Below are 26,330 nucleotides of genomic sequence, written 5' to 3'. Positions count from 1 at the left end.
TTCATTTATGATTTGATTTTAACCAAACTTGCTCACAACTTGTATCACCATAAGATCTCGATCCCTTTTTATACACTCGAAGGGACGTATTATGTTATCGCCTCGTTGTCCGTCTGTCTGTCTGTCTGTCTGTTGGTTAGCAAGTTCCTTTCCGCTCTGTAACTCTTGAACCCCTTGAAGGATTTCAAAGAAACCTGACACAAATGTTTACTTCATCGAAACGATTTGCAGAGCGTAGTTTCGGATGGCTCACTTTAAGGTCAAGGTCACACTTAGGGGTCAAAGGTCATATGACTTTGTTTTGTTTGTATATTGCTCTGCATTTGCGTTGCATTGCAGTGCTCTTGTTTTTATTTGGCAGATCCTTCTTTTGTTCACTTACAATATTTTCTTTAATTACTTCCCTTTTATGTTACTATAAATAGCTTATTTAGTAACTTTTTTATTATTGGCCGTAGGGAAAAACCGAGACCACTTTTCTATGGTACAACATGGGTAGTACCTCCATTTTTTTAGGTTTATTTTGACTTTTTGTATGAAACTACTGGCCTGATTTGAAAATAATTTTATTTGAAGTAACTTCAAATTTCGGCAAACCGGTCACGGACAACGAAATTGAAGAGCTTAAATCCTCGAAACGAAACAAAAACACCGCCAAAAACACTCGGTGGGCGTATAAAGTTTTCGAAACCTGGCGACAACACCGTGATTCGGATAACATACCAGAACTTCATTCTATGGACAAATTAGTGTTGTTATATTGGTTAATATGTTTCGTAATGGAAATTAAAAAAAAACAAGAAGGAGAGGATTTTCCCCCGAAATCTGTATATCTTGTCATGTGTGGACTTCTAAGGCATTTACGTGAGCATGGGGTGCATGACATGAAATTTCTTGATAAAAACAATCCCGTATTTGCTGTATTTATGCTGTACTGGATAATAAAATTTAAAAAATCTTCTTATCGGAACCCGGTGTTTTTGGCATGAAGGATTCTAAAGGTTTGCAGCTGACTGTGTTCTTTTACATGCAAGTTGTTTGGTTTAAGAGGTCGTGATGACAACCGTGGTCTTCAGTGTGACCAGTTTTAAATTGGTGAAGATGCTGAAGGACGATTCATTCGATTCATTAGCCAAGGATCTAAAACCTAACATGGTGGACCTGACCAGATGTCTATATTAACAAAGATATAAAACACTGTACATCAGGTATGCACATCTTTATTGAGCCTTCTACAGTATTGAAACAATTTTACATATTGCTTTAACACTCGGCTGAATTCTTATGTATATTTGTTAAGTCAGCCTACTTCTTGCATTACCGTTCAATACCTGTCACTTACGCATCTTCAGATTCGACTTGTCTTACCTAGGGATGTCCATAACACTTCGACTTGGGAACCTAGGGATGTCCATAACACTTCGACTTGGGAACTAGCTATGTCCATAAAACTTCGACTTGGGAACCTAGGGATGTCCATAACACTTCGACTTGGGCAGCAGGGGTGGATCTAGGAGTCCGACCAAATTCTAGTGGGTCTGGACCCCCCTGATCCTCGCTGGAACCGCCAGAGTCTGGTAGTTGGTAAGACCAGACTAGTAATAGGAATTTAATTATTGCAAACCCAGTAATTCATTGACCATGTACTATAAAAAATTCACTTCATAGGCTAATTTTGTTTTAAATTCACAGGCCCACGCTGCATGGCCACACACTTTGAAACGTATATAAATGCCGTAGGTAACGACGGTGATTTCTACAAGAGGCCTCTTCCTGCTATGCCTGGAAATTCGATCCGGTATGGACTTCAGCCAGTCGGTGTGAACACTCTCACTAAATTCATTAAAGAAATAAGTCAGAGGGGATCTTTGAAAAGTGTTTATTCCAACCATAGTGGGTTGTGCAACCAGCATGTACGAAGCTGGCATAGACGAGCACGATATTATGGACAGGACAGGTCATAGATCTGTTACTGCTGTCAGAAAGTATAAACGCTTGAAGAATAAATCCGTAAAAGGTGTCCAATGTACTGGACCTTAATTCTGACGTCAACGTATCCATGTCGAAAAGGCACGAGCAAAGTGACGATGACAAAGAAGTAAATCTTAAAAACTCGCCGTGCCATAAGAAACAAAAGGTTCAAAATGCACTGTCTGAAATTACAACCAAATCTGGAGTAGTTAATTTTAGTGGATGCACTTTCAATTTTAACATGCTTGATGTTTTGAAATAAAAGTCTTTCTTTCTTTTCAGCTTTTCAGTCTTTACAAGTAAAGCAGTGCAATAACTGGGGTGCAGGTATCTGATACGCGCACTATTAGTTCACTGAAACCACATCCCGTTAGTTAACCGTGCTTGAAATGTATGATATGTTGGTATACGATTTAACCACTGAAAAGTTCCTAGGCTATGATATAATATAAACAAAATACATAACCAATTAATATAATTCGATTTCAGGAAATAAACAGTATATACCATTAGAGTTTTTAATTTTCTGTATATAGGATTTACTCGTTAGTGCTTTTAGATGTATACTATCATTTTAATGTTGGAGCTTATTGCATGTATTAGAATGTTTTAAAAAATCATAATTGGTGTAGTATTTTCAAATTTTGTTCATCAAGTTGTTTTAATCGCGTATGCAATAAATCATTTAACAAAAATTAAAACTGTTTCGTCACTCATATACTTATGCATAAAAGTTTATATTGTAAGTGCATGTAGTAACTAAGTATATTATGTATCACAGTAAATAATTTTTTCTATTTTTCCAAAAATCAAATATTGTGCTCTCAAAACATTATGATAGCTAAGCTACCTGTACTGATTTGGTCTTTTTTACATTTGTTTGTCACAAGGAAAATGATTTGGGAAGGAAACTTTTAATAGTGTCGCTTTTCTTTCGTTCTCCATCGTTTCATATATATTTTGGGAAAATATATAAATACATGGTTCTTAAAAATGCCTGAGATACAGCAAACGCAGCTGATACTGTGTAACAACTGACATCATCAGCTTAAGCATGCCTCTGGGAGTTCAAGTTGTACGACAGACTTTATGGTGACTTTGCAGTGCTGATCAATCACTAATATGCCGGTTGAAAGAGCCTCCACTTTTCCGATAACCGTTCTGCTGCTGAACACTACTTCCCGACTGTGGCTATTTTGTCCTTGCATGTTTATCAAACTTTCGAAGAGCATTTTCTGAACATTTTCTCATGTCATTTTTTTGAAATGAAATGAAGGTGTATATAGTATTAAAAATAAAGTTTAGATGAAGCGAATAAGATGTTTCTTTCCACTTGTAAAAATGTTTGCAAACACTGAATAAATTTGGTTACTTTTGATTCGTTATCAAATTATATTTTTAAATTGTATGAGTTAAAATTTTAGTAACGGAAATTCAGTTCAGTAAAAGTTCAGGAAACCGCTACGTACAGATGTGCATCAACATCAAATCCAAAAAAGCGAAAGATCTGAAAGATAAAACAGCAATGTAAACAAATTTTTGTTTTGAGATAAAACATGAATCAATTTACTAGATCATTTATATCCTGTAAACTGGATTAACCTGGATTTGACTAGATGTACATAAATAACTCCATTAAACTAACATAGTTTTTTTTATCGAAAAATTGATGGATGAATATGTGCCTTGTATCTAATATCTACCTAGTGGTGAGCCGGCTCTCTGCAGGCGATACTCGCCTCCATGTCTAATCAAATATCTCGCAGTCTCTCGGCTAACATAGATTTGTGCCAATACTATTTTTGAAAATCTATTGGTGAATTCTGTAATCCGTCATAATGGTTGTATGGAACCGTTGCTCTCACTTCAACTTGAAACAATTTAGTTGTTTAAGTGTTTTGCATTCTGCACGGATTATGAAATAACGCGTTTATTATTTCACCTTGTCTAAATAAATTGCAAACAATTAGAAAGAAATTAGCAGCAATACGTAATAGGAAAATTGCCGAGTATTCCGCGTATTAAGAGCATAATGTTCAGTAAATGGTTTCTAATGACATATAATGCAGAACTGAGGAATAATGTTCTGGAAAATATATCATACGTAAAAGATTTGATGTGGAAATATTAGTTACTTACAGCTAAAAGTGTCAAAAGGCCATACGTCATGGTATAATTATTTGTCATTTTGAATTATAGGTGATACTTTTCCGTCTGGAAAATGACTTTTCTGCTGCGGTCTGGTATTAAAAGAAACAATATGACGTTCAGTATTATGTTTGTTATAATTATTCAGTTATTGATGGTCCTTCAATGTATGGGAAATCGAAAGCTGGTGGAATTTAAGACAAGGTGAGTAAATGCGTGTAAACGCATTTTAGTGTTAGAAATATATTCAAACTTATTTAGAAGTGGTACTAATACCTTTCCGTCTGATTTCATATAATCCTAGTTACGCACACTCAAAACCATGTTCTATGGTGTAATGTGTATTTAAAATCAAACAAAAACGAATGCATGCAGATGAGGTCATAAAAATCGTACATTCAATGTACCATGAATAAAATGTGTATATACCGTGATAGATAAAAATACTAGTAGAGATGGAAAGTCACAATTTACAATCGTATCCATCATTATTAAATGTATTCCACGTATTTGATCGGTCTGAGATTTGTCAAATTAAATGGCAATGGTATATTACCGTCTTCGTAAAATTAAAATTCCAATGGAAGAAAAAGAATGTATTTGAAGTAGCACAGTCTAAAGTAGCAACCTCTTTTTTATTGTGTGTCCCAGAGCATATTTCCAGACAATGGTGACAAACGAAGAAAAGATGCAGAATACTAATTGTTTCAGTTTTAGATACTTTTGCTAGATAATGCGCACAAACGTTATTTCTAGGCATGTCTAAAGTGGATTTTGTCTGCCTTGAAATAGATACATATATCAAGTTTTAGATTTCATATTGGCACTTGCTTGTCATAATTAGAATATTGTGAACACTTTGACAAGTAAAATAAGAATTGTGTGTCTAGAATTATATTATACCATTTAGTATAATATTTACTTGGTCTATGTTGCTTAGGATTTCAAACTTTATTTTCCTAATTAGTTGTCTAACTTATGAAATGATTGACCTGTATCTTATTTAAATTTTGATTTTTGCCGTTCTACTTTCTTTAAAATGAATAATTGCAACATTTTCTCAACTAGGACTACATTTAACAATAATGAGTCATGCAAACATATGATGAAGAATACTGCTTTAAGAATGCTATGCTATGAAAACAATTATTGTAGAAGACCCGAAAACAACAATCTCTGTTCAAAAGATTCTCCTATTTCATATATAAATTGTATGGAAGGCAATACATGTATGCATGTTTGGATCATTAGTTTTCTGTAATATAGAAGTTATAGAGATCAACTATACTCTTAAGTATAAAGAACGTCTCGATACACTTAAGAACTGTCAGCCAATAAAAAAGACAGGGTAGTATGATTGATAATTTTGCAACCCTTACTGATAGCTACGGGGCTCAAGCAAATGATGATAGGCTACTTGCAAAGCTCAGCTTGAATGGCTACCTACTATTTAGATTTTAATGAATTTTCACAAAGACGGATTTTGAAATGTTTTTTCTAATGTATGGTTAATGGAAATGTTAAGGCCGTGGATATAATCTAAGATGTTTGTTCATAGTAAAGGACCCCCTCTCCCAATTTTAAATGATTTTATGACATAACATGGCATATTATTTCACGAGCCAACATTTTTATAAAAGGAAATCTCAGGAGAGGTAGTGACTTTGCCAGTTTTATCAATTACTGTTTTTATTCACTTATTGCGTTTTTGCATTTTTGTATTCTGGATCAGATATTCTAGGCTGCTGCTATTTCAGTATGCATAACAATATTTTCACTGTAGAAAATAAGTTTTTTTTTCACACAACCTCTCTGATAAAATCTTAACTCAATTAGCCTTTCGGTCGGAAAATTGGAGAACAAAATGTATTTGATACTTTTGCAAAGTCTGTATACCGTAAAAGTCTCAAAGTCAATAAGCAAAATGTAAGTAACTAAATCTTAGTAAAACATGAATTAGTTCATAATGCACGTGTAGTTAATAGATTAGCATTGACACATTGAAGTGAATAAAACAAGAAAACAAAATTCTCAAAACGCATTGTTTTGGCGAAAGAAACCTCAGTTTAGCTCACGTCATGTGATATTGCAATAAACAGTTTACTGTTTCTCTTGTAAAGACGGAATAGTAACGTACTAAATAGGAAAAAGGATAAAAAATTCCGTTTTTTAAACATTTAGTTTGAAATAAACTTTCAAATCTTTCCAAAAATTCGGTTGGTTAACATCAAAATGGTATTGCGTATGTAAAAAATTGTTATGTGCCCTTTTTTTGGTTTATTTTTCTGGGTCGTGTTGTGACTGTATTGAAACTATATTTCCGAGGTACTGCGTATTAAACGAGCATAATGTAAACAAAGATACATGTAGCTTTTTGGCTTGTTTGCAAGAGTGCTGTTCAACATAACTGAGACTTAAAGGATTTTGGCTGTGTTAATATTTTTCATTGCAATTCAGGTAAACAAACGTAATCATGTCTCATTTAAATTTTAAAAGATGTTCGCGACTTTCAACCTTAACTGTTCCTCGGCCAAAAAGTGGCAAATGAAACGTGCTGTTTTTAAGTGTACCATTGTTCTGGGTTACCTTCGTCTTTGCTTACACACTAAGTTGACACTTATATAAGTTTGGCAAATAACTGTATTTCCACTGTATTTGATAGCTTCGGTCTTTTTATCATTGTTTTCAAACAATTTCTTCTAGTAATACCAAGCCGTTGCGGTGGGCCGTATCAATATTTTCTCTAAGTAAGAGTGTACTTGCATTGAACAGTCAGCAAATTACGCCAGACCCACGCAATGGCTCTTAAATCATGTTGTGCATTTTCTTTATGGGTGTATATATGACAGACAACTGCAATTTTGAATTATTTCTTTATCTAGGAGACATGGCTATTCGTGGTATTTATTTACATCAAATGCAAGTATATTATTATTTTGCTAGAATTTGTCGTAAAACAAATATCTTAAATTGTTATTTAATATGAAACAGTGCAAGTAAACATACATAAATGTTATTTTATGACTACAATAAATATTGGAGGGATGCATTTATGATATCCCGTCTGTCCTTTTTGATATTGCTATTTTGCATAACAACGCAATACAAAACGTAAATTTGCGTTGTTTTTAGATTATTTGTTTCAACTTTTGAGTCATCCTGTGATTCCAAGATAGAGGGATGAGTAAGCAATAAAGACATTTTATGTACAGCTTGATTGACAAGCCATGATTAAGTTATGTTTTTATTAATAAACAAAAGTAGAGGGTTTAAAATTTCCTATATGTACACACTAGATAGGCATGGTACTACAGATTAACCAATGACGCATAAAATATCACTACCTTGTATTTTTCTATGCATTTGTATGGCACCAGAATTTACTTCTGTTCTTAGGAACTATGTCTATATAAGTGCAAATCATACGATTCAGTGTCTAAATGGTCGTTAATAAGATTTTTCTGAAGTTATGGATTGTTCAAAACTTTAATATCTGATTATTTACACTTACTTATGCTCACATAATATTAGATTTTTACTGGAGGTATTTTCAAAATTTGATCGTCCTAATCTTGTTGCCCAATCAAGATAATTTTAGACTAAATCTTAATTAATAAAGTTACTAGACCATAGGAAATCGAATGACTATTAGAACTATTGTATTATATTTATCAAGGAATGAAAGTTTGTAAAATCATTGTTATCTTACTTTGTCTATCTTGTATGTGCAACCTTGATAGACTGAAAACAAATGAATTCCGAAGCTACACACAGCTAAAACTTGTACTATTTAGCTTAGATTGTTGAAAAAATCCCTAATGTATCAAATGCAAATGTAAAAAGTAGAAATTATATTGGAATCAAAAGAAACGATAGTTTTTCAACACTTTGTATTGAACACGAATAATTATGGAATAAAATATACATTTCTAATAGGAAGTGAATAATTTCATAAATATTGCTTAAATGTGTTTAATGTGTAATCATCTTTAACTATAGCGTAACTAAACATTAACTAACGTAAAATTTATTTAGTATCTTTATAAACTTGGACTTTTATACAAGCCTTACCTCTTATTCCTGTAATGAATCTGCTTTTGATTTGAATTTACGTGTAAGACATAAAACTGTTCTGAAGGTTTTCATTATGATCTGAATATATAACCTGGTACAAGCATGAATAGCTGCCTTTGTTTATGCAATATAGATTTAAAGTAAAATATCATGCCTTCACTACTCCACTGTACTATGTATATATGTTACACATTGTATCACAACGGAAGTAGATGAAGAAATGTAAGTGTACATTTGTAGTTACACCGTTGCACACTGATTAAATAGTTACTGGCTGTACCGATGCTAAAAATTGTCATTCCTTTTTATCAGTTGTGTCAAAAAATCTGCAACAGTAACAGAAACATCTGTACAACTCCTCATGAAAAATCTCTACATCTGTCCTTTGCTACATTTTATATACATGAAAGATATTATACGCTTCAAAACCAATTAGTACATAGATAACAGGATTCGTAGAACTCAAAATTTGGTTGACATTGAGCTCAGTTTTTTTTTCTGCGCCTCACCACTAATAATATAAATATCACAACCTCAAAAGTAATGACAGATTGCAAGAAACTCTTTTTGTATTAGTCATCGTACACAGATGACTAGGTGTTAAAAAGGTAAACCAGTTTCCGTCAGTAATCACCCTTTCAAAACAAAAGAAGGAACATGTTTTTCTGGACAGCTGTTTCATTTTGACATCAGGTATAGTCACACTTAAGGCTTCAGCAACATTATATAGTTTACAAATAATTGGATTCTGAGTACTGCAAAAGTCGTCTTTAATCCTATATATTTATGATGCGCATCTTCATTATCTACCTCAAAAACAGTAATCCTTTCGATTAGCTAGTTATTTTCAAGAATGGGAGATGTTACTTTAATCAACAGTTACATTTTTACAGGTTTTTTGGTAGATAGTTATCAATTATCTAACAGCTAACGCCTCTGATAAATCAGATTTTTGAGACTGGAAACGATTTTTGTCTTTTTGAATTCGCAAGATCCACCTGATAACATCGACGAGGAGAAATTTCAAGGTATATTTCATACTGCGCCCAGCAATACAAACAGTATGAGCGATATCTTTTCTTGTTATTTAAAAATTGTATCACTACTTTTCTACAAATGAAACTAATTATATTAACATACTGAGTTTAGTGAGTCTACACGCAGGTAGTTGTAGACTGCTTTGACATTTTCATATGTATTTCTCGTCATAAAACTTGCCCACTTTATGTCAAATGCAAATCCATCAACGCAACTTTCAGCAAAGTATTTCTGCGTGATAGTCTAAGAGATGTCATGATTACATGATAATGTGAGGTCTTCTCTTACACAACCCTCTTCTCTTACTTTCTATTTATTCTTTGTAAGTCGTCTAAAGACAGAATGGAACAGTATGTGTAGTGCTGTGATAAAATCACAGTTAATGAAAACATACAATTAAGTAATACTTGAATGCAATGATAGATGGATGGAGACGGGTTTTCTTAAATGAAAGCGTAGAGCCATGTCTGAAAAGTGCGAATATATCTTCATTTGTGAAGCAGGGCATTGCTTGCGTCTTCTCAACAAAGTTGCCAAAATTCATTACATGTTTTGAAGCATAAAAGATAATGTAAATTCAGATATGTTTGCGATGCTACAAGTTTGCAATAACTGGAATAAATGGGTGACAGCATATCTATCAAATTAGATCATTTGGTATACGAGAAAACTAGTTATAGTTACATCAGCAACTTTCCGAGTGTTTATTTTTGCAAAGACGGACAGTTAGTCGAAATTATTGTCTCACAAAATGCTAACTGCTGGATAAACAGTTCTATTAAAAAGAGCAGTATGTTTACGTGTGTCTGTTCGTAATGGTTTATTGTTCGCACATATCATTAAAAGATAAGTTATCCTTAAGACTATCAAAGATTGTTTCTGACTGTAGGATGACTCACAAAATTAACACTGAAAGATTGATGGACTTTGAAAAAGTAAACATGTAACGTTCAGAAATTGAATTATAGGCATATTGCAGCTATTTCTAGAGAATAAAAGAAGTATATTTTTGTGGTGTTAGAAAGTTATCTTACTTTTTTATCGTTCACAATAAATTTAGGAACAATCGAGCGTTAGTAATACTTGAAAAAAAAAACGCAGGATATTCAGTACCTGTATTTGCATTTTTACAACTAGTTGTCATTTTGATAAGTATCTAAAAATCAAAACAAATGTCTTGTTTTTATACTTTAAACATCTAGACAAAATAGCCCAAAAAAAAAAACAAAAAAAAAAAACAAACAACAAACAACATCAACAAAAAGCAAGCAAACAAAACAAAACAAAACAAAACGGAACGAAAAAAACAAACAAACAGAAGAGACCAAAATAAAAACAAAACAAACAACAAAAGAAAAAAGGGGAAAAACGCTCAGGTTGAATTTACTTTCCAAAAACGACAAAATACAGGTTTTCTGATTGTATCTTTAAACATCCTTCATTTCAATTAAAATCATATAGTTTTGATATTTACCATCGGAACAATGTGTTTAAGTTGTTACTCAATCTTTAGCCGATCATAATTAATAATGCTTTATGGTTATATCTTTAAACACATGTGTTCGCGTGTTTTAAAATCTGAAGATATTTTCGATTGCCATAAGTTCTATTGACTGTTGACATAATGGTGTAGAACTATTAGTTTCATTAACACGTTAGACAGTTTTGTTTAACAAATATTTTAATATAAAAGCCTTATTGTGGATAAAACATTTTCGTAGCTGTTGCTTAAATGCAGACTGTGCCTTCATGTTTTCTCTGCCTCTAATATCAAACTCGAAATAACGTATCATTAAAGTTTTAGAACTTTTAATTTAAAGTCCTTGATATTCCTAAAAATATAGCCAGCTGCCTTTAGATTTGATTACATTTAATATCTTTATTCAGTCTGTGCTTCCGCTAACAAATCTATATACTTTTTTAGTTACTTCCAGATGTTTTAAACTGCTTCAGGTAGACCTGTTAACAGTTTAAATTTATTATATGAGCCGCACCACGAGAAAACCAATATAGTGCATTTGCGACCAGTATGTATCCAGACCAGCCTGCGCATCCGTGAAGTCTGGTCAGGATCCATGCTGTTCGCTAACGGTTTCTCTAATTGCAATAGGCTTTGAAAGTGAACTGCATGGATCCTGACCAGACTGCGTTGATGCGCAGGCTGGTCTTGATCCATGCTGGTCGAAAATGCTGGTTTTCTCATGGTGCGGCTCAATTATTTCTTCACAGACAATAAAACAAAACAGTACGGATTAAGATTTATTCTAACACGTCATGGCGTCAGACGGCATAGCGGCTCGCTGGAAAAGAAACCGATTGAAAACGGGCAAATATTTAATGAATGACATCAAGGATGTACTTAAAAATCCTTGGTAACGTGTTAGAATCAAAATAATATATCTCATTTAGTGATTTGCTCTTGAATAAATCATTGTTTGTCGTTTAGATGCGTATTATTATATCACTCGGACTGCGCCCTCGTGATATAATTCCTTCGCATCTGAACTCCAAATAATGATTTATTCAACAACAGATGCGCAGGCTGGTCTGAGTCCATGCTGGTCGCAAAGCCATTAAGTTTTTTTTTCTCATGGCGCGGCTCATTTAAACCTTTGACTGTACAGTCACTTGTGGTAGGTATCGTGGTAGGTGGAGATAGCAAATGCTTTTTTGACAAAACAAATACCAGCGTTGAAATTAAGAAACCAATACCCTTCACACATGAAAAGAATTTGATGATGACAAAATGCGTTCTGAAAGTCTCAGGTTTGGTTAAAAATATCTACCTTCATATCTTACGGTTCACAAGTTTCAGTATCGTAAAAACTATTAATGAAAGGTTTTTAACAATTCATACAACATTCGTTCTGATTCTTCCGTCAACAGTTTCCTGATAGTTATGCGAAGACATTACAGAAGTAAATTAAGTACAATATATATTACTTGTAGTTAACATCTCGTACCCAATATTTGCGTTTTAAATCTTTAAAATATTTAGTTCTCGCAGCAGGGTGATATCTAGAGCTCGCCAATATTTCGGGAATAGCTCTGCTTACACTACGAAAGGCGTACAAAGGTAATGAATGTGAAGATATACTGTTTCAACAGAAATATTTTCCCAATATTTCGCAAGCATGATTTCTGACCAAAGAAATGGTTGCAACCCGAAATGACTTCCACAGATGTTCGAAAGTAATTTCTACGCCTGTATGTTTTTGTTTCTAAAACCTAAACTACGTGTTTCTGCTTCAAGTACGATATTTGAAATATTTTCTTGTGTCGAGAATGATTGCGGGTTAAAATATAGAAGGATCAAGTACTAAAATAGTCTCACTGCAACATAAAGAACAGTTGCGTAAATATATTGAAATCAAACAAATTATATCATCGACACTCGACTTAAATTTCTAGCTGAGCAATTTTAAGGAAGTTGTCAAATTTCTTCCTGTGATCAAATAACAATTATGACAAGAACTGATTGTTGCATCTTAATCACGAAGGAAAGAAACATGTCGGGTTTTATTGCATCGTATAACCAAGCGACAGGAGTATCTGTGGGAAAAGGTTTTAGAGTTAGAATATATATATTAAACGTTTCGAGAGGTCATTCCTTTATAAGATTCAATACAATTGGATTTTGTTAAACGGCCTTTTCCCTAGAAGAACTCATGCTGTTGTTGTTGTTTTTGTGTGGTTTTTTTTGGTTAGAGATCAAAAATAAAATTTATTTCTGTACTGAAATGCAGAAATGTTCCAGTGGGTTCGTTATTTAGTTTAGATGTAATATCACAAAAAACAGCGTTTTTGACGTCTAACCTGTATTATTTTCGTGCAGAGAGCCTAAGAAATAAACTTTAAAAACACTTGAACATTAATAAACTTATAGCTTTTTAGATACATAGTGAAACAATATCTTAGAAGTACAGACTGTGGTCGAAAATAGAGTTTACTTTGCGATAAATAGTCACCTGTTGACTTCAAGCATCAAATATTTGTATTTTTCTCTCAGTATATTAAACCAATTTGATCCGTCCTTTATATATTAATATGTATCACTATAGAATTTCAAGTACGAAAGTTGCTGCAAGATGCAGCAAAAGGAAACTCCGCGCCAAACAAAGCAGTGTATGTAGTACTGATAGAACAGGAGATGTTGTAATGATACTTGTGTCTTTGTTGTAGACCCTAGGCAAACAGACATTCTGATGGGGTTTCATGAGACACGTCACGATGAGGACTGCATGCCAATGAGTGTAGCATTTTCTTATTTTATGTAACACATCACGCAGGTGTCTGTTACATATAACTGCATGCGTATTTGTTCTGGTAAATAGTATGTAATTAATAATAAATGTAATTAATAGCATATGTTTCATTACAAGGTAAAGACAAAAAGTCCGAATGGACAAAGAAGAACATTTTACATTTCATATAACATGTCAGCAGATTCATATTATTCCAAACAACTGCAAATAAAAATAAGATTTTTTTTTTAAAATCAATTTTAATGTTTTATCCGCTAGATATTTATATGCAAGCATTGCCTTTTTTGATAGATATTTATCAATTAAAAGGCTGCCGACGCCTATAATAAATCAGACATTTAAGACCGGAAGCGATTCTCATCTTTTGAAAATGCAAAGCCTGATTGATTACATTATGGCAGGGAAATTTCAAGACAGATATCATGCTGCACCTAGTCACATACATCACAGTGATATGATGTGTTCTGTTCCACATATGAGTCTAATTGAGCCGCGCCATGAGAAAACCAACATAGTGGCTTTGCGACCAGCATGGATCCAGACCAGCCTGCGCATCCGCACAGTCTGGTTAGGATCCATGCTGTTCGCTATCAATGCCTATTGCTATAATAGAAACTGTTAGCGAACAGCATGGATCCTGACCAGACTGCGCGGTTGCGCAGGCTGGTCTGGATCCATGCTGGTCGCAAAGCCACTGTGTTGGTTTTCTCATGTCGCGGCTCAATTATATTAACTTACATTATACGAAGCAACTATTTGTAGATCGCAATGACATTTAACATAAAAAAATAGTTAAGAAAATGGCCTCTTGTATATCAAATTCTAACAACAGAACCTAGACCAAACTGCATATTGCAATGTAACTGCAATTATAGTACTGTTTAAGTCGAAACTATACATATAAAAGGTTCATCTTCTCTCAAAGCTTATATTTAATCCATTCATAGAAATGTAGTTTGCACAAATATTACAAATATATTATTGATTAGATACATTATTTGAAACCAAATGAGAAACATTAAAGCCGCTGTACACATGACAACTTTTTCATTTAAATTTTATTATAGGGAGAGCATGCAGAAAACCTAATTGATTCTTGAGATTAGCATACAAATTTCACAGTGCAAGACCGTTTTTGAAGAGAGTTTTATCTTCATTCGAGAAAAAGAGCAATATCTTGAAATTAGTTCGTCGCGTCTTCCTAACAAAGTTGCAAAGTTTTATTTCAAATGTTGAAGCATAAAATATTATTCTCTGAGGCCGCTGCCAAATCCAAAATTTTATGGAAACAAATATTTTGTAGGATTGTTACAAAAATGTTTTTCTTTTTGTGAAATTAAGCACTTTAAAGTAAAATATACTCAAATAATGCAGGTCAATAAAACAAAACATAAATATAAATTACATTGCAAGTACAGAACATACGTTAATGCATATAATTATGTATATGTCAGCCTTATTACAGCATTTTGATCTCAATTTTGCTTCATTAAAGATGCATTTAGATCATTTGCTTCAACGAGTTGCAATTCTTCATGGTATATTTTAGGCAGCAGAAGTAGCAACAACACGTGTTTAAATGATACTTGTAGGTTCATACATTACTGAAATTAAAATAGCTGAGAGAAGTAGAATATTAAAGAGGTATTCCGCCTACCTTCGTAGCAGTCGTAAATTGCCTCCTACACACTTGGTTTTTCATTTATACACTAATTGTCTTTTTCATTAATGCTTCAATTGTAAAATTTGTTAATCGTTATTCAAGTTTATATCTGAAATTGTTTTATTGGATTTAACGTCGCATCGACGCAATTATAGGTCATATGGCTACTTTCCAGCTTTGATGGTGATGAGAGACCCCAGATGCCCCTCTGTGCATTATTTTATCATGGGCGGGCGCCTGGGTAGAACCCCCGAGCTTCAGTAAGCCAGCTGAATGCTTCCTCAAAAGAAGAATTTAACGCCCCGAGTGAGGCTCGAATCCATGTCGTTGAGGGGCAAGTGATTTGAAGTCAGTGACCTTAACCACATGGCCACGGAGGCCCCTGAAATCGTGACGTTTCAGTAAACTTACTTGTAGTGTTGATTTTATTCATCATTCCAACAGCGTCCAGGTAAAGTAGTTCCAGTCGAATTATTTTACTCTATGTATATCATATTCTCATTCAATGTATTAAGTGTTCTGATATAGATTTTGGATAGAAATCTTCTGTCAGTATCGCCGTTCAAAATATAAATCTTAATCCCCTGACGGGCAATTATAATGTTGAGATATTTTTTTTTTTTTTTTGTTTTGAATTAGTGCGTCTGCATTGTTTGGTTTACATAATATTACCATTTTCAACGATCTTCGTAAATAGCTGTTTTTTTTTTTTTTTTTTAATCAGACTTTCAGGTACTTCTGTATACTTTTCTTTTTAGTGTGTACCAAACAGTTTTGTCAGCAACGCATGCAATATAATTAATTCTACTAATTGGAAGACTACAGGAAAGTATTGCACATAAACTCTTGTGGTTGTTATCTAAATTGCAACACATACCTCCACAGCGTTTAATATAAATCAATGAATTTCTGCTGGCAGTTATGAAATTCAATACTGTGAAATCATTAATATTCGTGGGGGACTAATTTTCGTGGATTTCGTGGTTAATTGAATCCACAAAATTTAATCCCCAACGAACAAGTAAAATTTTGTGATTTCTTTGTGCGATCGCAACACCTACAGGCAACTTGAAAATGTGGATATCAAAATCTGTTGATAGCAATGCCATTGTTTTGCCTTCTCTAATACTTTACTTTAATATGATAACAGAATACTTTAAAGCTGATATTCTGCTGATCCGTTTCTTGACAAATGTATCTTAAGTACTCTAAGGAAATAAAAAAAGTAATATTGCAAATTTCACCATAAAAATGCAAGCATTTTAATATTTAGCAACAAATATACAAGAAATCAATTTACAACAAATGCATATAAAATACCTGATGTTTTAAACTTTTGTTAGTCAAATATTTTGTTTCGTGGGAACATACATCTGTGCGAATAAATCGTGTTTATGAAAATAAGCCTTTGAGGTAATCGCTAACGATAGCCAAATCATTAACCTCATCAGTGGAAAAAGCTTCATATATCTAAACATTTTTTCTTATGTTTCAATAAAATGTTTTTAGGAATTCGAACAGAAAGATTCTATAACTTGGTGAATAACTTGTAAATTGAACATTGGAGATAGATGTAGTAAACGTCTAAAATGTAAATTTTCTTGCACTGTGATTTCCTAACCTTAAGCCTGCTGGCGGCAAGTTATTTTGCCTTTGCTAACAGCGCAGACCAAGATAAGCCTGCACATCCGTGCAGTCTGATCATGGTCTGCAATGTTCGCTATTCAGCCAATAAATTTTCAGTGAACACCCCTTCAAATAATAAATGGTACTGCCCAAATTGAATGATGGACCAGTCCCATTTTAAAAACTTAGCCGGGTAAAGATTAAAATGTCCTCATAAGCATGTTGTTAAGTTCTTGTAACCTTTATATTGTGTAACTTCAAGCTTTATCAAAATAGAGATAGCACTAGATATGGTAAAGCCGGTTGAAGAAAAAAAACCTTTTCGAAACTTTTTTCTCAGGCACATAACGTTATTGTACGGCACTTCTTTTAACATACAAGTATTATTGCGTAATGGTAATTCAGAAGGAACATAGATATGTCATTGATGTTGGGCTTACTAAAAAAACTTAAACGTGTGCGATAATAACATAAACGTCTTTTACCTCATTAGCTTTTTCACGGAAAATAATTTTCCAGATGTAAACTGGGAGAAACAGGGAATGCAACAAAACAAAATAATAGCTTAAGTTTTGTTTGCTAGGGAGCACATTACGTCCTAATTTCAGTTTTGATGTTTTGGTTAAAATCGCAAGACTGATATACCCGACCATTTGTTCGTGAAGTAGTATCTCAATAGATCTGAAGTTTATCCATAGTTATACCAATGGTGTCGATCGAAATTCTCGAAAAATAAAAAGGTGGTTTTCAGGAGAGGCAAAAAAGTAATGTTTAGTGTTTCCCGCCTTTTCCATATCAAACAAAATAACGAATAATGATTTTTTTCAGATCAATTTCTGAAAAAAGTAAACAACACAGAACATCCATACTTGCAATGCTGATTGGTATTTGGATGGTATACATGCTTGACTATTGAAAAGACCCTTGTAACTTAAGAAAATGTTGAAATTCACTATTCGGTTTTCTCCAATCAGAGAATTCATTCGGCATTTTCTATCCATCTCATTATTCGGTATTTTATTTCTTCGTGTTTCACTCTTTTCCCATTGGCTAATTGACTCCAGATTTGGAGAGAATGTGCGCGGGAAAATGCCGAACATTATTCGGCAAAAAAAAATTTAGGCATTTTCATTATTCGGGATTTTCGACCGACACCGTCGATGCGTTTCGATATCATTTGAGCGACTTTAACTGTGCGATAGTGTGACCACTGAAATACATTTTGCATCATATGGGTTTTTAAAATGGAACTACCTGAGAAGAGTATCCATGGTTTCCGAAAAGTTTTAGTTTTCCGTTACATTAATGTACAACTTTAACAAAATATTTAGTGTTTTCAAATCTAACTGATAATAAAATAATATACGTTAAGAACATACTGAAACAAAAAAGGGCTTTATGACAAATAAAAAATAATACACGTCATCGTTTCGATGGCTGTTTTATCATTTATATTTATTTTCATGTTTTTTTAATACCTATACAAAATTCCGCGATCAAAGACTGTGATAAGACTGTTTTATTTCACGCTTTCAGAAAGTTTCTGATAATGATTCAACCAAGCTCAAGGATGCACAATCTTATCTGTATCGGTTCCTTCTTTTTCTAATTCTTCGACGCAGCAAACTTCCCAAGACCTGTAGGACCTACAATTAGATCAATATAATGATAATTGTTTCTAGAATCTAACGTATGCATGGAAATATTGGCACATTTTTGTTACATCTTCCTAAATAATACAATGTATTGAGAAATCTAATAATCACCAGTAGTACGAGTATGAAAAAATATGCCTATTATTTTAGCAGTGAAAATGGAAGTAACTTTTGTCGCATTAGGCTGCTTTCTTAAAGGCAACAATAATAAACTGCTTTTACTACTTAATAATCTTGCAAAAGGCATGCTCAATAGCTTTTTTCTAGGACTCTTGCAAATCTTTCCGGTCGAATGTACTGGACAAGTAGTTGACCTTTATCAAGAAATTAGGCTGGAATTGGCCGTTCAAGTTCGTTTACTTTAAAGTGGTTAGTGATTGATCTGGAGGTTCTTAGTAAACAAGGTTTACATTGCAATTCAAGTTCTTGTTTCTATGAGCTATGATATCTTGTCTGTTAATTTTGTCTGGTCATTGTTAATAAATATTTGTGTAAGAGACGTCAGCAAATATCTTATGTTGCTTATACAGGGGCAGATGAGACAATAGTAGAAAAGCAATATATTGTAGCATAAAACTCATGAATATCATGAAAGTAGTTTTAACTGTACAATCACAGCTGATAGGTAATGACATTGGTGCCAAAGCAAACATTTCCTTGCATTGCAAATACAATCTGTAAGAACATCCTTTGGAAGCATCGAATGCAACCAAACAGAACAATAGCAAACCCGTTTAATGAAAGGTAATGGAAAGTGCAACACCTCTCACGCCCCCTAGCACCGGCTTAAGCGGAACTCTATTACACAGGTATTGAATGGACTCAATGATCCCAAAGGACTAGAAAATATAAAAACACTAAAACATTTAACCAGAACTGGTTGAAGTGAAGAATCCGGAATTCTTTTGTACATTTAAAGAGGATGAATGTATGCGTGCAAGGGATTGATTCTAGAAATCCAATCACGATTATGGGACACAGAGTCCAAAATGTTCTATGTCATGGAAAGTAGCACTTCCATTCATAAGGACGTTATTAATAACTCATCCAATATGTTCTCCGATTCTGTTCCAAGATAGTGTCACAAGCTTATAATGTGAGGATATTGCATACGCTAATAACAGTTGTTATTAGTCTCCATCTCGTAAACTAGTGTATAGGGTCTATTGATCGTAAACTAGTGTATTAGGTCTATTGATCGTAAACTAGTGTATTGGGTCTATTGATCGTAAACTAGTGTATTAGGTCTATTGATCGTAAACTAGTGTATTGGGTCTATTGATCGTAAACTAGTGTATTAGGTCTATTGATCGTAAACTAGTGTATTGGGATCGTAAACTAGTGTATTTGGTCTACTGATCGTAAACTAGTGTATTGGGTCTATTGATCGTAAACTAGTGTATTAGGTCTACTGATCGTAAACTAGTGTATTGGGTCTATTGATCGTAGAAAATATATTTAACACTTAAACTTTTTTATGCGTTCTCCCAACAGGATGAATTTTAGCTAGAGGATTGTTACGTGAAAATTTTGGCTGCCCTTTGATATATCTGGTGTTTCGTTTTATACGGCTCGCCAACATTTCGTACAAAACTCTGCAAGCAATACGAAAGGCGTTTTAAGTGATATTGATATATTGTGAAGATACCTGTTTTCAACAGAACTATTTCTTCAATTATTCGCAAGCATGATTTCTGACCAAAGTTTCTAAATGAAATTGCTTTAGCAGATGTTCCAAATTTAACTTATACGACTGTTTTAACGTATGTTTTTAAACCAAAGTATACGGTTGTAGTGCTTGCATTTCGATATATGCACTTTTCTTGTTTAAAAATGTAATTATCATGATATTATTATTATGTTCACGAGCAAGTTATGTCATCTCAAAATATTCTGTCATGTGTTGATTATATATTGGGATGCAATATGCGATGCAATAAACATGCGTTCAATTATTAGACAAAACATACAAGAATAAAGCATTCCTCTTTAATTCATGACTTAGAAATACATTAACCGAATGCATGAAATAAAGTTACGGTAACCGTTACCTATAATATCTTTACAAATAGCTTCAAAGGAAGAACATAAAATTAGCACATTTTTTAAAAAACGTAATGATTCCTTAATTACTACATTACAATGTAGGTTCTGTGTTTTGAAAACCTATAAACAAAACCCTTCATGGATTTCTACTAGTATTATTGTGTCATCATTTCTAAAACAAGTTAATTTCAACGCCTAAAGTGTTTGTTTCACTCAAATCAAATACAAAAAGCAAACATATTTGTTTTAACGAAAATTATTCTTTATCACCCTTTCTTTTAACTAAGGGAAATGCTTTTAAAATAAGAAGGAAGGGCGTTATTAGATTTCCAGCGAATTAAAGTAAATATAGGTAATGTATTAAAGCAAGCAGACTTTATGTTCTTGTATACTGGACTGGAATTTTCCTGTGATTTTGCCCGTGCCGGCAAAATCAATCTGTCACACCCAATGCCAGATGACCCTCGTGCTGTTAATGACAACTAACTATTCCTGCATTGAATTTATATTGTTTATGTAAAATGCGATGAAATTCTAATACGTTGATAATTGCTCTTTCTTTCTTATAGTATATTTCTCGATTCAAAATAAGATATTTTACGACAAAAACAAAACGTTACGCTACAAACGATAAAATTAAACCGGAACTTTTTTGTTGTGCGTCATTGAAACGTCTTGACGTCGTTTGTTTACGGACATAAATTCCCGCACTTCGCTTAAATATGTTCAAATAAAATGCTACAAAGAAAATTTTTCATTTTGCTTTATTTATTGTACAATTTGGTAAAATACCGTATACAAGAAAACATATCTAGCACTGGTTGTAGATGCAAATGGGAATAGTTACCGCCAAAACAGTTACCCTCGAGCCTTATTGATGTTTGATCAGCAATAATATTCATCTAGGAAATCACGTACATAGTACACTTGTTTTTTAAACTCGAACATAACCAGCTTTATGAAATTGCTCTGACGAAACCAAGCAATTAGAAGTTCACATTATGTTGCCAAACAATTTTTTATCCCCCCGCCAAAGGCGAAGGGGATATTAGAAATGCTCTCCGTGCGTGCGTGCGTGCGTCCGCAACGATCTTTGTCCGGAGCATAACTCCAAAAGTACTGGAGGGATTTTCTTCAAACTTCATACACTGATAGAACACATTGGGAGGAAGTGCAGTGTGTTTTGTAAGGTTAACTTCCCTTAGTTGTTACTATAAATAACTTATATTGTAACATTTCTATAATTGACCATAGGGAAAAAACAAGACCACTTTTCTGTGGTACAACATGGATGTTACTTTCCAATTTTAGGTATATTTTAAGATATCTCTACCTGGTAAGGAGTTTTTTTTGTGGACTTAGAAAAACAAAAGACTTACAATGAGAAATTTGCAGTGACGGGCATATATTGTGACATTCTGGCACTCTTGTTCCCTGTTAGCTTTCCATTCCTTCTTTTTACAGTAGCCTTATAGAAAAACTGTTCATGAAAATTAATAAAATTTAGCAGTAACCACCTCACCACTGACTTATTCTTTCTTCCACATCTTTAAAACCCCTGATGTGGACCTCAACTAAACGGTTCTTCAAAGCTTTCCCCAAAATTAATACTTTCAGACACTAACTTGCCAGGAACTTTAGCCTTCAATTATAATATGCCCGGCGGGGGGATTGGCCATGTCTAACATGGCTCTTGTTCAAAATAATATTCTGTAAAAAAATGTTTGCCTATACAGAAACATATTTGAGCCGTGCCATATAACTTCCTTTATAGGCAAATATACGTTTTTAAATAAGAAAATGAGCCGTGCCATGACAAAACCAACATAGTGGCATTGCGACCAGCAAGGATCCAGACCAGCCTGCGCATCCGCGCAGTCTCGTCAGGATTCATGCTGTTCGCTTTCAAAGTCTATTGCAATTAGAGAAACTGTTAGCGAACAGCATGGATCCTGACGAGACTGCGCGGATGCGCAGGCTGGTCTGGATCCATGCTGGTCGCAAAGCCACTATGTTGATTTTCTCATGGCACGGCTCATTTTCTTATTTAAAAACGTATATTTGCCTATAAAGGAAGTTATGTTTGTCAGTAATTCGTATTTGTCTATACATAAAATTACATTTTTTGGCACTGAAACTTATATTTATCTTTACAGATATCTATATTTGTTTATACTGGTCCAGTGCCTAAATCCGGACAATTTTGGTGGTTTTTATGATGATAACTTTGCATTCTGAAACTGCACTTGCATCACATTTCAAATGTATAATTTTAAGTTCTTTATAAATCTCTATGCAAAACAAGAAAGTCGTATATTGCTGATTTTATCATAGAAAAAGTCATCCGAAGTGGGCCGGTAAAAGCTGTCAAAATCGACCTCCAGAGTGCTTAAATATTCGGACACTATTCTGGTATGAAATAAAACGAATCTGTGCACCAAAATATAACAAATAACACGACTTTGTTTGAAGCAAAGCAGTCAGATTCAATCCTGTAAATGTATACATGCATCTACGTTCACTTAAAGTATTATTAGGTGTTAATCATGCGGATTAGTTTCTAATGTAATGTATAACTGCCAAATATAACAATAATATAATATTCAATAAAATCTATCTTAGCCCAAATTAATGTTTACAACTTTTCTCACTCACATGCTGATTCTGATGCGGTCGTTATACTTTTTGACGCAGCTATGCACTATAATGATGCCGCGCCAATTTTATCTTATGTATTGTTTCTCTTGTCTGCAAAATACTGGCACTTTCTTCTCTATTGAATTAATTATTATACAACAGAAATTGGTAAAATTTCTTAAATAAATAATGAGGGTAGTACAGAATTGTAAAACATGTTTTGATCAACTACGAAAAAGAGTCGAAACAGAAGAGTCTGAAACAGGCAGAATTGTTTTTTCATTAAATCAGTACCTCGCTGCACCTCAAATTTAACTGGCCTGAGCTGTACGGCGTCATCCCCCACGACACACAATTTTTACTTTTAGCGGTGCGAATATTTGAAGGTAATTTTCTCTGGAAATACTTACATTCGCACACTGTTGTTTACAACTGGTCATCAAAGCGTTCGTCTGCTTCGATCATGTTCGTTCCAGCAAACAATCATAATCGTAAAGCGTTTTTCAAAAGTGTCCGAATTATTAAGCCCCGTCCGGATTTAGGCACTGGACCAGTACAGATACATATAATTGTCTATACAAAATATCTAATTACAATGTAAATGAAATGTATAAGTACAAATATAAAATGATGTTAAGACAGAATTCAGTAAAGAGAAGTTTGCTTTGGAATGATTGTACATGTAGTGTACATGTAGTGTATTTTGACAAATTTATTCTATGAACATCATAAACGTGCATGCAACTATTCAATTAACTAATTGGAAACATATTGAAAGCTGTTGCATGAACGCTTTTGACGAACATTTGAACGGCACGGATTGTCCTCTAGGGTAATAAAACACAAACAGGCAAGGCATTATCACAAAGCTGGTAGAATGTTGTGGGCAATTATGAATATACATTTGTGTCTAGAAGAAATACGTATATACATGTTACAGTTTTCATGAGACATGTGACAGAAACCAGTCGGATCAAAGAGAAGCTTGTAATAAATGGAAATTAACATCATATATCATCAAGATATACTAGGATTTAATTAAAATACGAATTGATAACAACTAGGTAATACATATAGGCATCATAAAGTGTAATTGTTTCATGATTGAAATATACAGCCTTCCGCTTTTGACATAATATTAATATGAGCCGTGCCATGAGAAAACCAACATAGTGGGTATGCGACCAGCATGGATCCAGACCAGCCTGCGCATCCGCGCAGTCTGGTCAGGCTCCATGCTGTTCGCTTTTAAAGCCTATTGAAATTGGAGAAACTATTAGCGAACAGCATGGATCCTGACCAGACTGCACGGATGCGCAGGCTGGTCTGGATCCATGCTGGTCGCATACCCACTATGTTGGTTTTCCCATGGCGTGGCTCAATATATGCGATGCTCTTATTTCAACACATCAGGTTAAAAGCTGTACCCATTTTCTACTTCTGGTTAATATATTAACCCTTACCCTGCTAAATGTCTATAATGAATTTGTCCATCTTTCAATTTGGATAGTACCATTAACTGTTAAAAGGGGTGCTTACCAAAAGATACTGACTGAATGGCAAACAGTGAAGATATACGTGCAGTCTGATCATGATCTACACTGGTCGCAAAGGCAGAATCAATCGTATCCAGCATGATAAGGGTTAAACGTATTGCTGTATCCTGATGGTAATATTACCTTTGTTCAGCATTCCTTTTTGACCTCAAAAGCTTATTTCTCAGTTGTGTAACCAGTATGAAAAAATATAGTTTAAAGTGATGCTTTTTAAAATATTCACTTATTCGTGAGGAAGTTTGAACAGAAGCTGCATTTTAATATTGATATACGTTGTTTAAATAACCATATCATGCTGTGAACTTAAAATATATCACACTAGAATCTGGAAGAAGCATAGAAATAAATCAGTCAAAAATTAACAAAGTTGTTTACTCCGGACCTATTCGACCTAATTTTAGTATATATAGGCGTCCGTTAGATCGTGAAAGTTTCAAAGAATGATTTAAGTTTAGTGTGATACGAAATTCTAAAGCGTTTATGTATGATAAACCACATACTATACTGAGTTTTATCTTCAGTTAATACTATGGAAATCAATTTAACGTCACTTTAAGAATGCGACAATGTGACCAAATGAAACACAACTTCCATAAAACATTACTTATATTTTTATATGAGTTTAAGAATGGGATTGCCTGAGAAGTATGTGCATACATACGTTTTCTTCTGTATTGTAGTTATCCGCTTTAAAAATTATAGTTCTCCACTATTTCTTGTAATTATATCATGATGAACGTTAAGAACACATAGTGAACCCGCATGAAATGTTTATGACTACAAGCATGACGTCACCGTTGCGAAGGCTGCCTTATCATTTTTATTCCCGGTTTTGTTTTATCTCAGTTTGAAATAGAACGATCATAGGGCGTGATATTTGTTCTGTTCCACGCTTTCAGAAGCTTTGTGATAATGATCCAAACTAGCTTGAGGGTGCAAAAGCGATGAAAGTTTATCTTATCAGGAAAACTTGATTCCATCTTTCCTGCTTCTTCTTTGTGGCAGACTTTACAAGACCTGCAATTGATGTGGCTACGGACGTAGAATAAAAGCATGAGATGTCTACAGAACGTAAATTATGCATATACAGTCAAACCTGTGAACAAAGACCACTCTTCGGAACAAGCAAAAGTGGTCTTTGTTCACAGGTGGTCTTTATTCGGGGGGAAGGGACACTTCTCAGTTAGCCATTATCATGCTGATAAAAAGTATTTTTACAGCTTCTTGCTTTCTTTATGTTCTATGTATTAATTCGGCCAGTGCAAACTTGCAAATTTTCAATCCAGCAGTAATTATTATGTTTGCTATAATGCGAAAGTCGTGAAATTTCATGCCGGAACGGTCCAGCTTGGTCGTTATTGGGGGGGCAAATATGGACCTTGGGAATGAATTAGGCCGGTCGCTTGTCGCGGTTGCCAGGTGGTCGCTATTTACGGCCTTTTTATGAGCATTTTTCTACGGGGGACCATACACCGGTCGTTGTCGACAGGTGGTCGCTATTCACGGGTTGTCGCTACCACAAGTTTGACTGTATATGTATGTATGGCCATATACTGGAACAGTTTTATTATCTACATCTGCTTTTAGGTTCCCTCTTGACCAGTAAAGAGAAATATAATAATCATCTGAAATAAATATAGCATTTCTAATT

General features: G+C 33.9%; 1 protein-coding gene across 1 annotated transcript in view; it reads left to right on the top strand.

The window, feature by feature from the left end:
- Nucleotides 1–3,640: 3,640 nt before the first annotated feature.
- The window catches only part of LOC123557498 (glycine receptor subunit alpha-2-like), a 127,359-nt gene continuing 104,669 nt past the window's right edge, over nucleotides 3,641–26,330 (top strand). The window contains exon 1 of the mRNA XM_045348982.2: nucleotides 3,641–4,323. Within this exon, the coding sequence (XP_045204917.1) occupies nucleotides 4,193–4,323 (131 nt within the window). The 5' untranslated portion in view covers nucleotides 3,641–4,192. The remainder of the gene's footprint in view (nucleotides 4,324–26,330) is intronic.

Source organism: Mercenaria mercenaria, chromosome 5 (assembly GCF_021730395.1).
Source record: "Mercenaria mercenaria strain notata chromosome 5, MADL_Memer_1, whole genome shotgun sequence".
Classification (NCBI taxonomy): domain Eukaryota; kingdom Metazoa; phylum Mollusca; class Bivalvia; order Venerida; family Veneridae; genus Mercenaria; species Mercenaria mercenaria.
This window is presented reverse-complemented; position numbering and strand designations above follow the sequence as displayed.